Here is a 12,658-nt window from a genome sequence, read left to right as displayed (position 1 = left end):
TCTTCTTCTTCAGACTCAGAGGTACTACACTCATTTTCTCTATGTGGAAAGAAAGATCATCAGGGACTTTATTTAAATTGAAAATATCAGGATCCTGAGCTATTCGTTCTCCCTTAGGGAGGGGGTAACGTTTAATATAGTTTATATAGGGAAATAACACTTTTCGGTATATATTTTATCCATTTTCAGCAGAAAATTGCTCAAACTTAGTCAGAATCATCTTGGGTAAATGAGAGTTTTACTTTGTAAAATTAGGATTCCTGCCCCATCCCCAGGGGGTAGGGCGGGGCCCCAAATGGAACATTTACCAATATTTTCAAATTCTTACCCATTGATGACATGACAAGTATTGTATTTCACTTAGTTTACGTGCTGATTTGCACATCACATCTAAACAATAAAATAAAGCTACCAGTACCTATGATATAACTCAGGTGACCGCTAAGGCCCTTGGGCCTCTTGTTACAAAAGTTAGCTAAAAGTTTGTCTGGGGAATATCTTTTATGCTATTTTTGACCTTAATAAACCAGATTTAGTTTGCCAATATGTCTTGGCTGGTTGAGTGCAGAGTACAAGAAGGATCGATGTCACTGTGACTTATTTCCCGAGAAAGGTGTACACTCTGTAAATAAAGAAATCATTACCAGTGGGGGACAGTGGATTGCCTTGTTCATTTAAAAATATACTCAAAAGAACTATTCTTACAGTTCTTGGCACAGGCCAGGGTACAGAAGGGAAATGTCTGTATAAGTCTGCCATCCCAGCATCACTTCTAGATTGAACTGAATCAAACTGTTTGAAGGAATGCCATAAAGACAATTGCTTGCACCAGAAAAGTTGTGTGGAAAATTAAGTGTGAGAATACTCTTATTACATAGCCTATTAATTCACAGAATACTCTTATTACATAGCCTATTAATTCACAGAATACTCTTATTACATAGCCTATTAATTCACAGAATACTCTTATTACATAGCCTATTAATTCACAGAATACTCTTATTACATAGCCTATTAATTCACAGAATACTCTTATTACATAGCCTATTAATTCACAGAATACTCTTATTACATAGCCTATTAATTCACAGAATACTCTTATTACATAGCCTATTAATTCACAGAATACTCTTATTACATAGCCTATTAATTCACAGAATACTCTTATTACATAGCCTATTAATTCACAGAATACTCTTATTACATAGCCTATTAATTCACAGAATACTCTTATTACATAGCCTATTAATTCACAGAATACTCTTATTACATAGCCTATTAATTCACAGAATACTCTTATTACATAGCCTATTAATTCACAGAACACGCTTCTAAATTCCTTAGAAGTGCTTATCTGTACTGGTTTATTTTTGAAGGCACTGCTCAGGCGGATGTTGGTATCCTGGTGGTCAATGCCACCCGAGGCGAGTTTGAGACTGGCTTTGAGACTGGAGGTCAGACAAGAGAACATGCCCTTCTGGCAAGGTCACTTGGTAAGTTTGGTCCAAGTAAGATCATTTTGTAAATAATGATCTGACAAAAAGAAAAATTAATGATGTTAATTACTTGTCAGATACACGAAATCAGAGTTCATACCACCAGTCTTTATTTGCATAGCTGTGTGAACTCATTTTTAGCTCACCGGTTCCGAAGGACCGGAGGGCTGATACTATGGCGCAACATCCGTCTTTGTGTTTGTAGTGTTGGAGTGCTATTTGGCAAAATGTTTCGATATTTTCTGACAGCTGAATTAACTGTTTTGGCATATTGCGGCTTGTATTCAGCAGTTAGCCTCGGGTTTTACCAAATTTGAAAACCCCTCATGTGGAATTTCCCTATCCTTCACCCCCGGGCATGCAAGAGTCTTCTCTTGTTCATAAAAGCAAATCTCTAGTTCACTATGGATTTTGTCCTTCATTTGATGTTTTTTTCTTTCAAAAAGTTGGTAACATAATGTGTATTTGAACTGATTTACCTGAGGTTTGTTATTCAGGCGTGTCCCAGTTGATTGTGGCCGTAAATAAGATGGACACAGTAAAGTGGTCCCAGGACAGGTATGATGAAGTCACTAAAAAGCTAGGATCTTTCCTGAAGACAGCCGGATACCGTGACACCGACATCTCCTTCATCCCCTGTAGCGGATTGAGCGGAGAGAACCTGGCTAAGACGGTGTCTGAGCCCCAGCTGTCAGCCTGGTACAGGGGCAATACACTGGTGGAACAGATAGGTCTGTTATATTCTAGCAATTTTAACTCAAATCTATTTATAAAAGAAATTTGCCAAAACACCTGGTTTATTACAGAACACATATAATTAAGCTGCAATAAGACGTATTTACTATAAACCCTGTTTTTAGTGAATTCATGCTTACAACACAGACCTAGCATAGTAAATGTGTATTTTTCCAATGTCTGTTTTTTGAAATTTTCATTTTACTCCAAGCCTTGATGCTTAACCTTTTATTAGACCCTTGTACATTTCACTAGGCTTCATGTCTTATCCAATTAACACAAAACTTCACACTCATGTTCATAAATATCACATCTTGTACCTGTTTGCATTTTGCCCCTTAAATGAATGAAAAGGTAAAAGAGACAAACATCAACTTGAAAAGTAGTCATGGCTAAAGACAATAATTTTGTTGGCTGAAGATCAATGCAATCTTATAACAAGTGTTTTTCTGTTAACGGTTTGTGACATGCTATGCATTGAGGCTGGTCTTCACACTTTAGTAAATAAAAATGGGTAATATATGAAAATTAATGACTAAGTAAATATTGATGCATCATTTGGTAGCCGGCATCCAATAGTGGCATCTGTTGTTGCCGACCATGGCTGCGGTGACTTCGTGATCATCTTTCGAATCATTACTATAAAATGATTGGAAGTCCTTAAATTTCAACTACAGTTTCGAAAGAGATGAACGAGTACGATGGCATAAGATTCAGCGTCTGATTTTACTGTTTACATGAAGTGAAAATCAACCTCGGATGAAATCAGAAGTCTTGGAGAAACATCAATTGTTGCAAATGATTGGATATCATCAACGTTAATTTGGGCTTTTTCCCCAAGAGGAATGAAATGCAAATACCAAATGTTGGAATCCAGTTTGGTTTACTTTGAAATAAAGATTGACAATTTGATTGAATACGAGTGGATTTGAAGGATTGAATTTCATACTGCAAAGACAGTTTCTTACGTCGATAGTCTTAGACTCTGGTGACCAACATAAGTCTTAGACTCTGGTTACCAACATAAGTCTTAAACTCTGGTGACCAACATAAGTCTTAGACTCTGGTGACCAACTTAAGTCTAAGACTCTGGTGACCAACATAAGTCTCAGACTCTGGTTACCAACCTAAATCTTAGACTCTGGTGACCAACATAAGTCTTAGACTCTGGTGACCAACATAAGTCTTAGACTCCGGTGACCAACATAAGTCTTAGACTCTGGTCACTGGTGACCAACATAAGTCTTAGACTCCGGTGACCAACATAAGTCTTAGACTCCGGTGACCAACATAAGTCTTAGACTCTGGTGACCAACATATATAAGTCTTAGACTCTGGTGACCAACATATATAAGTCTTAGACTCTGGTGACCAACATATATAAGTCTTAGACTCTGGTGACCAACATATATAAGTCTTAGACTCTGGTGACCAACATATATAAGTCTTAGACTCTGGTGACCAACATATATAAGTCTTAGACTCTGGTGACCAACATATATGAGTCTTAGACTCTGGTGACCAACATAAGTCTTAGACTCTGGTGATCAACATATATAAGTCTTAGACTCTGGTGACCAACATAAATCTTAGACTCTGGTGACCAACATACCTCTTGTACAAGTGTACATTTTGACCTTCAATAGGACACCACTCTGCAGACTGCAGTTCTTATCCCATCGTCATGAATCTCCATACACGTGTTCACAAACCTCACCTCTTACAAATTTGCATTTTGATCTTCTGCAGTCAAAGACAAGGTCACTGTTACTATAAATAGAGTTTGATAGAAATTACTCTACAGACTTTATTGTTTTTCCAATCATCATGAAACTTCACACAATTGTTCACAAACATCACCTCTTATATGAGTTTTGGTATTGACCTTCTGTGGTCAAAAAGTTTGCATTTCTTATGATTTTGAAGTGCAAGTGTATTCATATAATTATCCTCTGTGATGCCTTTTATCTTGCTTCTTTGCAGATAGATTTAAAATTGTGACTCGCCCACTAGACAAGCCGTTGCGTCTGACCATCGGAGATGTGTTCAAGGGAATGGGGGCAGGGTTCTGTGTAACTGGCAGGGTTGGGGCCGGGTCAGTACAAACAGGAGACAAGGTGCAGGTCATGCCGTCTGGAGAGACAGCTACTGTCAAAGGTATGTACAGGAAATACTGAAGTTTTTGCTTTTTTTCATATCTGAAAACAATATGCCAATTGTTAACTGAATGTGAATTCTCAAATATAATTGAAAGTAATAAGTGGTAATAATTGGCAAATATGTGGTCTAAGTGCAAGACAGCTAACAACAATTAAAGCTTGACCCTACAAAATTATAGTGTTTTACGGTGCTCTTATATACCTCTGCAAATAATGCTCAAAATTCTGGTCCAACTTTTTTCTTTTTCCGAAATACGTAAAAATCATTGCTCTAATATTGTAAACTGTAAGATAGAAAACTCCTACATTGTACAGCAGATTCGCTGGATGTGATTGTGTGCTATTCAAGACAAGTGTGATTTACCATTACATGGATTAAACTGCCCACGTTATTGATAATACCATTTGTTACAGGGATCATGATGGGAGAATTGAGTGCCATGTGTGCGTTCGCTGGTGATCATGTGACCTTGACTTTGACTGGAATTGACATCACAAATGTTAGCTTAGGTTTGTTCCACATGATGTTTTTACTCCATGATAATTATCTTTATTGTTGAAAGTTGAATAAAATTTACTGTTGAATGGTATCTAATAAGAAATTCCAATGCAACTTTTTGCATTCACATAATTATGTAATCTTCTTTTATTTTAAATTTTTATTTTATAGACACCTAAAACTGAAATATATTGATATGGGGCTCTGTCTCTTCTGGCCTATAGTGAACTGGCTTATACTCAGTGTTAATCTTATTCGCTACCAGATGGTCATCTAAACTATACAATGTCATGTTATGTTACTGTTTGTAGGAAGTGTAGTCTGTGACCCCTCCTATCCAATTCACTGTGCCACCAGGATCCGTGCAAGGGTGGTGCTGTTTAATCTTGAGATACCTGTAACTAAGGGATTTATGGTAAGATGTTAATCAGTTTCATCATTAGATCCCTGTAATACAGGGTTGCCTGTTTCACCTTTAGATCCCTGTAATAAACGGTTGCCTGTTTCACCTTTAGATCCTTGTAATAAACGGTTGCCTGTTTTACCTTTAGATCCCTGTAATAAACGGTTGCCTGTTTCACCTTTAGATCCTTGTAATAAACAGTTGCCTGTTTCACCTTTAGATCCCTGTAATAAACCGTTGTCTGTTTCACCTTTAGATCCCTGTAATAAACCGTTGCCTGTTTCATCTTTAGATCCTTGTAATATACGGTTGCCTGTTTCACCTTTAGATCCCTGTAATAAACAGTTGTCTGTTTCACCTTTAAATCCCTGTAATAAACGATTGCCTGTTTCACCTTTAGATCCCTGTAATAAATGGTTGCCTGTTTCACCTTTAGATCCCTGTAATAAACCATTGTCTGTTTTACCTTTAAATCCCTGTAATAAACGGTTGCCTGTTTCACCTTAAGATCCCTGTAATAAACGGTTGCATGTTTCATTCACCTTAAGATCCCTGTAATAAACGGTTGCCTGTTTCACCTTTAGATCATTGTAATAAACGGTTGCATGGTTCTTTCACCTTAAGATCCCTGTAATATACGGTTGCATGTTTCATTCACCTTAAGATCCCTGTAATAAACGGTTGCCTGTTTCATTCACCTTAAGATCCCTGTAATACAGCTGGGCTGGTTCTGAGTTGTGCATGTTAACATTTTAGGCTGATAAAAAGATTGATTAAGATGGTGGACAGGCAAACTGATCAAACAGATAAGAAAAAAGATGAGAAAAGATCTAACTGACATAAAACTAATGAAGATGGTACAATGGTGGGCGCCAAGATCCCTCTGGGATCTCTTGTTTACAGTATACAATAGTGCAGAATAAAGAGATGATATTGATTCTGGAGTCTGACAACACCCATACAGACCTTCTGGGTCACAACTTGGAAATAGTTTAGATCTTAACACTTTAAGCATATATACATGGACAGTTGCTGAGTTAAAAGAAACGAATACATGTATGCTGCTAGGATGGCTCCAGGTTCTGGCCAAACCCTTGTAGACTTAGTCTCATGGTCATATCTTTGATATCCCCGTCCCATAACCATATATACAATTGCTGCATGGTCATAGATAGATTAACAAAATCATGCTACCAGAATCTGCCTTTTGGTCTGTTTCTGCCCTAAAGGACTTAATCCCGTGGTCAGAACATTGAAACATTTGAGGTCCACATCCTAAAACAATATATAAATACATATGCTACTAGGATTTGCTCCAGGGACTGGCCCAATCCTTGTGATCGTATTTGCCATATACTACTTTTAATTAGAATCTTTTGTCATGATTGAGTAGATATATTTTGAATTAACAATGTTTCCTCCCAAGTGTTACTTATACCCCTATACATTAACCAACAGGTTGTGTTCCACTACCAGTCAATCACTGAGCCTGCAGTCATCAAACGACTTGTCTGTCAGCTCAATAAAAGTTCAGGAGAGGTGCTGAAGAACCGACCCAAGTAAGTCACAGCCAATGACTGCATTACAGACATAATTGCTAGACATATCATTCTTCTATTAGTTTTCTTCTTTTTCGGATCATTTGGTTTCCATCCTTCACACTCTCTGTATAGGAAATATACAGGTGTGTATATTTTGGAGCTTTTGTTAAAAACACCTGCTTATATAATTAGAATCTTTGAAATACATGTATTCTGAAGTGTTATTATTGCTTTAAATGTATATTGTAGCAATTGTTTAAACCAGATATTATCAAGACTGATTTCCATGCCATATTATTATACCTTATCTTTATAACAGTCTTATTGGATGCTATTGGTCACAACATGGGTAGAAAAACACTGTGTTGCCCAGAGCTCGTGCTCTCAGGTTTCCCTGATCATATTTCCTCTATTTGGAGCCTCTAGAAAAATTGGCAAGAGCCACCACAGCCCTAAGTTTCAAATGCTGGAATTGGGCATCAACATGATAATCTCTACTATTTTGTTATTGTTTTTGATTGACGGATTTAATTTTTCAGATAACAAAATATTTTAAAATATTGCTCTTGTAGTGGGAATCATGATTCTTTGTTTCTGCTTCTCAGGGAAACAAAGAATAGTGTTTCCCTACATTAAAGACAATAAATTGATTGTGTCACTCTCACATTAAGTTCCATTAAATAACCCACAAAACAATTACACTGGTTTCATCGAATTGTGTATTACATTCCATGTCCATTGAAAGTCTTTGTTTTAATTTTCATAGTTAATTTTCATTTAAAGAATGCAGACTGACAACAGATATCTGTTCTCCTACATTAAGGTGTTTAACAAAGAATGCAGACTGACATCAGATATCTGTTCTCCTACATTAAGGTGTTTAACAAAGAATACTAGTGCTGTGATAGAGATGGAGTTTGAACGGCCAGTCTGTCTGGAGCTGTATAAAGAGTTCAAAGATCTAGGAAGATTCATGTTGCGGTACAGTGGTTCTACAATAGCAGCGGGATTGGTGGAGGAGGTAAGGACCAATTATACTGGCCTTGGATACAAAATGTTGGAAAGCAATTTGATTTCTCGAGATAATGAAATGCATACCAGTTTACTTTATATTTACTCTGCTATATCACTATGTAATCCTTCAAATTTGTTTTAGGTTATCAGACTATGAACCGAAATAAGTACTACATAGTAATAATACGAACTTGACCAAAAAATAAACAAACAGAAGTCATATTTGACTCTCGTTTGGATTTTTTGGACTATTCCATCATGTAACTATAGCAATAATATTTACAACTTTCAAGTTTACTGGGCTCAAATGATTTAAAAGCTTTAACCATTTCTTTTCAATATCAAAGGCTAAGGGTGATGACATTTGACAAGTAGCATTCTTTGATGAATGGCAAACATGTTCAAATGTATTACCTTTTCCCATATTCAAGATCATAGGGGTCAAATTTGCTGAAATAGCCTTAACCTGACTCCTCTGAATAACCAACAGGCCTAGGGTAATTACATCTGGTCAGTAGGCTGGTCAGATGAAGAACTATCAAGTTTGTTGAAATGAATAACCTTCATTCATAGTCTAGATCACAGGGGTCAAATGTGTTGAGAACAGTAAAACAAGTTTCCAATACCCATAAGGCCTAGTGTGATGATACATATAGTTGGTTAGTGGCAGGCTGGGATAAAGGACTACTATGTTTATTTAATTGAATGACATGGATCCACTTTCAAATGCAAGGTCATAGAAGTTAAATTTTTGAACCCCCCTCCCCCAACCCCCCCCCCCCACTTCTAAACAACCAGAAGGCCCAGGATGGTGTATTCAACGTTTGTCTACAAATTGAACTGTATTGTGATATACTATAGATTGGTAGTTAGGTAATCACTACTGTTCTGAAATTTTACTCTGTTGTAGATCCTGAAAAGCAAATCTAAAACCGAGGACACCCAGGGGGCTGCAGCGTACTGATCAGATGATGATGAGGGAGAAGGCCCTCACTATGTAATAGCTCTGGGTTCTATGGAAATGTCACCTCTTGTGTACAGGCATACAAGAATCATTATGTTAATACAACTTGTGGATTTTTGTTGAACAAAGATTCATACAGAGACTTGCAACCTGCATGTGTTCAAACTTGGACCTGGTCAGGGCTAAATTATTTATGGATCTGTGTATTCGAAGAAGACTTGAGACTATGTTGGCATACCACTAGTCATCATACGATGCAATCCTGAGTTGTTGGCCCTGTACGACAAAGTCACGTTTGCATATACATACTGACCAATCCTTCTCATGTATTTCCTTATATACTTACTGGTTGTGATATCTACATTACAGGTAGCACACCACCAAAAATACATACATGATACATACAGAACATAAATACCTACCAAATCCTCCCATCAGTATGTGTATGCCAAAGTGACAGTCATTATGGTGTAGGGATGAATGAGCGGTGGCCCTGTACATAAACAATTGTTGGCTTTGAATATAAATATGGTACCGAGAAAGGAATGTTGGCCCTGATGATGTACACGACTTTGAATTTGTGTAGCACTTCCTTGTTTTTATGTAGTAAAATACATATTTATGCAGTGTTGAATTTGCAGTTTTTACACTGTTTTATGTGTTAAATATTCACTTTTTTGTTAAATTTGCTGATCCATCCTACTGTATAATTCTTGAAGTTCAGATGTAAAAAGGGCCCAAAAACAACCCATTATCTGCACATGGTGCACACAATTGTACAATTCAAAAATCATTAGCCCTGTTGTGCACATATGTCAATTTGGTACAAATGGTGAACCGATAATACAGAATGAAAAAAAGCTTGACACTTGACTGCAATAAAGTACATTTGATGTATTTGATTTATGATCAATGTTGTTTACACTTTTTCTGTTGCAATGGGTGTTATACAGTATTTCAGAGACTGTTAAATTGTCAGGAATGGGGCCAGACTCTCAGGTGACAGAACAGGTAAGTAACATTTTGATGAAAACAGCAGGATCTCAACAGGACATAACAGCAGGATATCAGCAGGGCATAACAGCAGGATATCAGCAGGGCATAACAGCAGGATATCAATAGGCATAACAGCAGGATATCAACAGGACATAACAGCAGGATATCAGCTAGGCATAACAGCAGGATATCAGTAGGCATAACAGCAGGATATCAGTAGGCATAACAGCAGGATATCAGTAGGCATAACAGCAGGATATCATCAGGGCATAACAGCAGGATCTCAACAGGGCATAACAGCAGGATATCAGCAGGACATAACAGCAGGATATCAACAGGGCATAACAGCAGGATATCAGCAGAGCATGAGAGCAGGATATCAGCAGGGCATAACAGCAGGGTCTCAACAGGGCATAACAGCAGGATATCAACAGAGCATAACAGGAGGACATCAATAATAATAATAATAATAATAATAATATACAGCATTTATATAGCGCCCTATATAATTTGTAAAATTACTTTAAGGCGCTTTACAACATATGGATAATAGTAATGGTTATAATTGTGAAAACAAACAACAAAGGCTTGTAATCACTTTCATACATTTAACAAGCAATGTGCACATAAATGAACAAATAAAAGGTCGGTATTTACATTCAACAGGGCATAACAGCAGGATATCAGTAGGGCATAACAGCAGGATATCAGTAGGGCATAACAGAAGGATATCAGTAGGCATAACAGCAGGATATCAGTAGGCATAACAGCAGGATATCAGTAGGCATAACAACAGGATATCAGCAGGGCATAACAGAAGGATATCAGTAGGGCATAACAGCAGGATATCACCAGGGCATAACAGCAGGATATCAGCAGGGCATAAACGCAGGATATCAGCAGGGCATAACAGCAGGATATCAGGAGGGCATAACAGCAGGATATCAGCAGGGCATAACAGCAGGGGCTCAACAGGGCATAACAACAGGATATCAGCAGGGCATAACAGCAGGATATCAGGAGGGCATAACAGCAGGATATCAGTAGGCATAACAACAGGATATCAGCAGGGCATAACAGAAGGATATCAGTAGGGCATAACAGCAGGATATCAGTAGGCATACCAGCAGGATATCAGTAGGCATAACAGCAGGATATCAGTAGGGCATAACAGAAGGATATCAGTAGGCATAACAGCAGGATATCAGCAGGGCATAACAGCAGGGGCTCAACAGGGCATAACAACAGGATATCAGCAGGGCATAACAGAAGGATATCAGTAGGGCATAACAGCAGGATATCAGAAGGCATAACAGCAGGATATCAGTAGGCATAACAACAGGATATCAGCAGGGGATAACAGAAGGATATCAGTAGGGCATAAAAGCAGGATATCAGTAGGCATAACAGCAGGATATCAGTAGGCATAACAACAGGATATCAGCAGGGGATAACAGAAGGATATCAGTAGGGCATAAAAGCAGGATATCAGTAGGCATAACAGCAGGATATCAACCGGGCATAACAGAAGGATATCAGTAGGGCATAACAGCAGGATATCAACAGAGCATAAGAGCAGGATATCAGCAGGGCATAACAGCAGGATATCAGGAGGGGATAACAGCAGGATATCAGTAGGGCATAACAGCAGGATATCAGCAGGGCATTCAAGCAATATCTCAACAGGGCATAACAGCAGGATATCAACAGAGCATAAGAGCAGGATATCAGAAAGGCATAACAGCAGGATATCAACAGAGCATAAGAGCAGGATATCAGTAGGGCATAACAGCAGGATATCAGCAAGGCATAACAGCAGGGGCTCAACAGGGCATAACAACAGGATATCAGCAGGGCATAACAGCAGGATATCAGCAGGGCATTCAAGCAAGATCTCAACAGGGCATAACAGCAAGATATCAACAGAGCATAAGAGCAGGATATCAGAAAGGCATAACAGCAGGATATCAACAGAGCATAAGAGCAGAATATCAGTAGGGCATAACAGCAGGATATCAGTAGGCATAACAACAGGATATCAGCAGGGGATAACAGAAGGATATCAGTAGGGCATAAAAGCAGGATATCAGTAGGCATAACAGCAGGATATCAACAGGGCATAACAGCAGGATATCAGGAGGGCATAACAGCAGGATATCAGTAGGCATAACAACAGGATATCAGCAGGGCATAACAGCAGGGTATCAGTAGGGCATAACAGCAGGATATCAGGAGGGCATAACAGCAGGATATCAGTAGGCATAACAACAGGATATCAGCAGGGCATAACAGAAGGATATCAACAGGGCATAACAGCAGGATATCAGGAGGGCATAACAGCAGGATATCAGTAGGCATAACAACAGGAAATCAGCAGGGCATAACAGCAGGATATCAGTAGGGCATACCAGCAGGATATCAGTAGGCATAACAGCAGGATATCAGCAGGGCATAACAGCAGGATGTCAGTAGGGCATAACAGCAGGATATCAGCAGGGCATTCAAGCAAGATCTCAACGGCATAACAGCAGGATATCAACAGAGCATAAGAGCAGGATATCAGCAAGGCATAACAGCAGGGTCTCAACAGGGCATAACAGCAGGGTCTCAACAGGGCATAACAGCAGGATCTCGGCCAGCTTAACAGCAACATGTCAGCGGCATTAAAGCAGGATCGCAGCAAACATAACAGCAAGGTCTTAGCAGGGCATTTCAGCAGGATCTCAGAAGGATATGCCAATATATCAGGTTTTGAGATAAAGCCCGTTCCCCAGACATAGTATTGTGACTAGACAGACCAGAACACAGATTTATTGGAGGAGACTGAAGAGCACATGTAGTAGAGTCAAGC

At 38.6% G+C, this 12,658-nt stretch overlaps 1 protein-coding gene across 3 annotated transcripts in view; it reads left to right on the top strand.

Annotated features, from left to right (window-relative positions):
• The window catches only part of LOC110459729 (HBS1-like protein), a 29,436-nt gene extending 19,716 nt beyond the window's left edge, over positions 1 to 9,720 (top strand). For 2 of the 3 annotated variants that reach the window (XM_021512126.1, XM_021512125.1), the window contains exons 10-17: positions 1,377 to 1,493; positions 1,994 to 2,227; positions 4,215 to 4,388; positions 4,805 to 4,900; positions 5,201 to 5,304; positions 6,751 to 6,851; positions 7,710 to 7,854; positions 8,758 to 9,720. In XM_021512126.1, coding sequence (XP_021367801.1) covers positions 1,377 to 1,493; positions 1,994 to 2,227; positions 4,215 to 4,388; positions 4,805 to 4,900; positions 5,201 to 5,304; positions 6,751 to 6,851; positions 7,710 to 7,854; positions 8,758 to 8,811 — 1,025 coding nt within the window. In that variant the 3' untranslated portion in view covers positions 8,812 to 9,720. The other variant, XM_021512127.1, reaches the window with a different exon arrangement.
• Positions 9,721 to 12,658: the final 2,938 nt, after the last annotated feature.

This window comes from Mizuhopecten yessoensis, unplaced genomic scaffold, assembly GCF_002113885.1.
Source record: "Mizuhopecten yessoensis strain PY_sf001 unplaced genomic scaffold, ASM211388v2 scaffold10201, whole genome shotgun sequence".
NCBI classification, from domain to species: domain Eukaryota; kingdom Metazoa; phylum Mollusca; class Bivalvia; order Pectinida; family Pectinidae; genus Mizuhopecten; species Mizuhopecten yessoensis.
The sequence above is the reverse complement of the archived record's forward strand: the minus strand, read 5'-3'. Positions and strand labels throughout refer to the sequence as shown.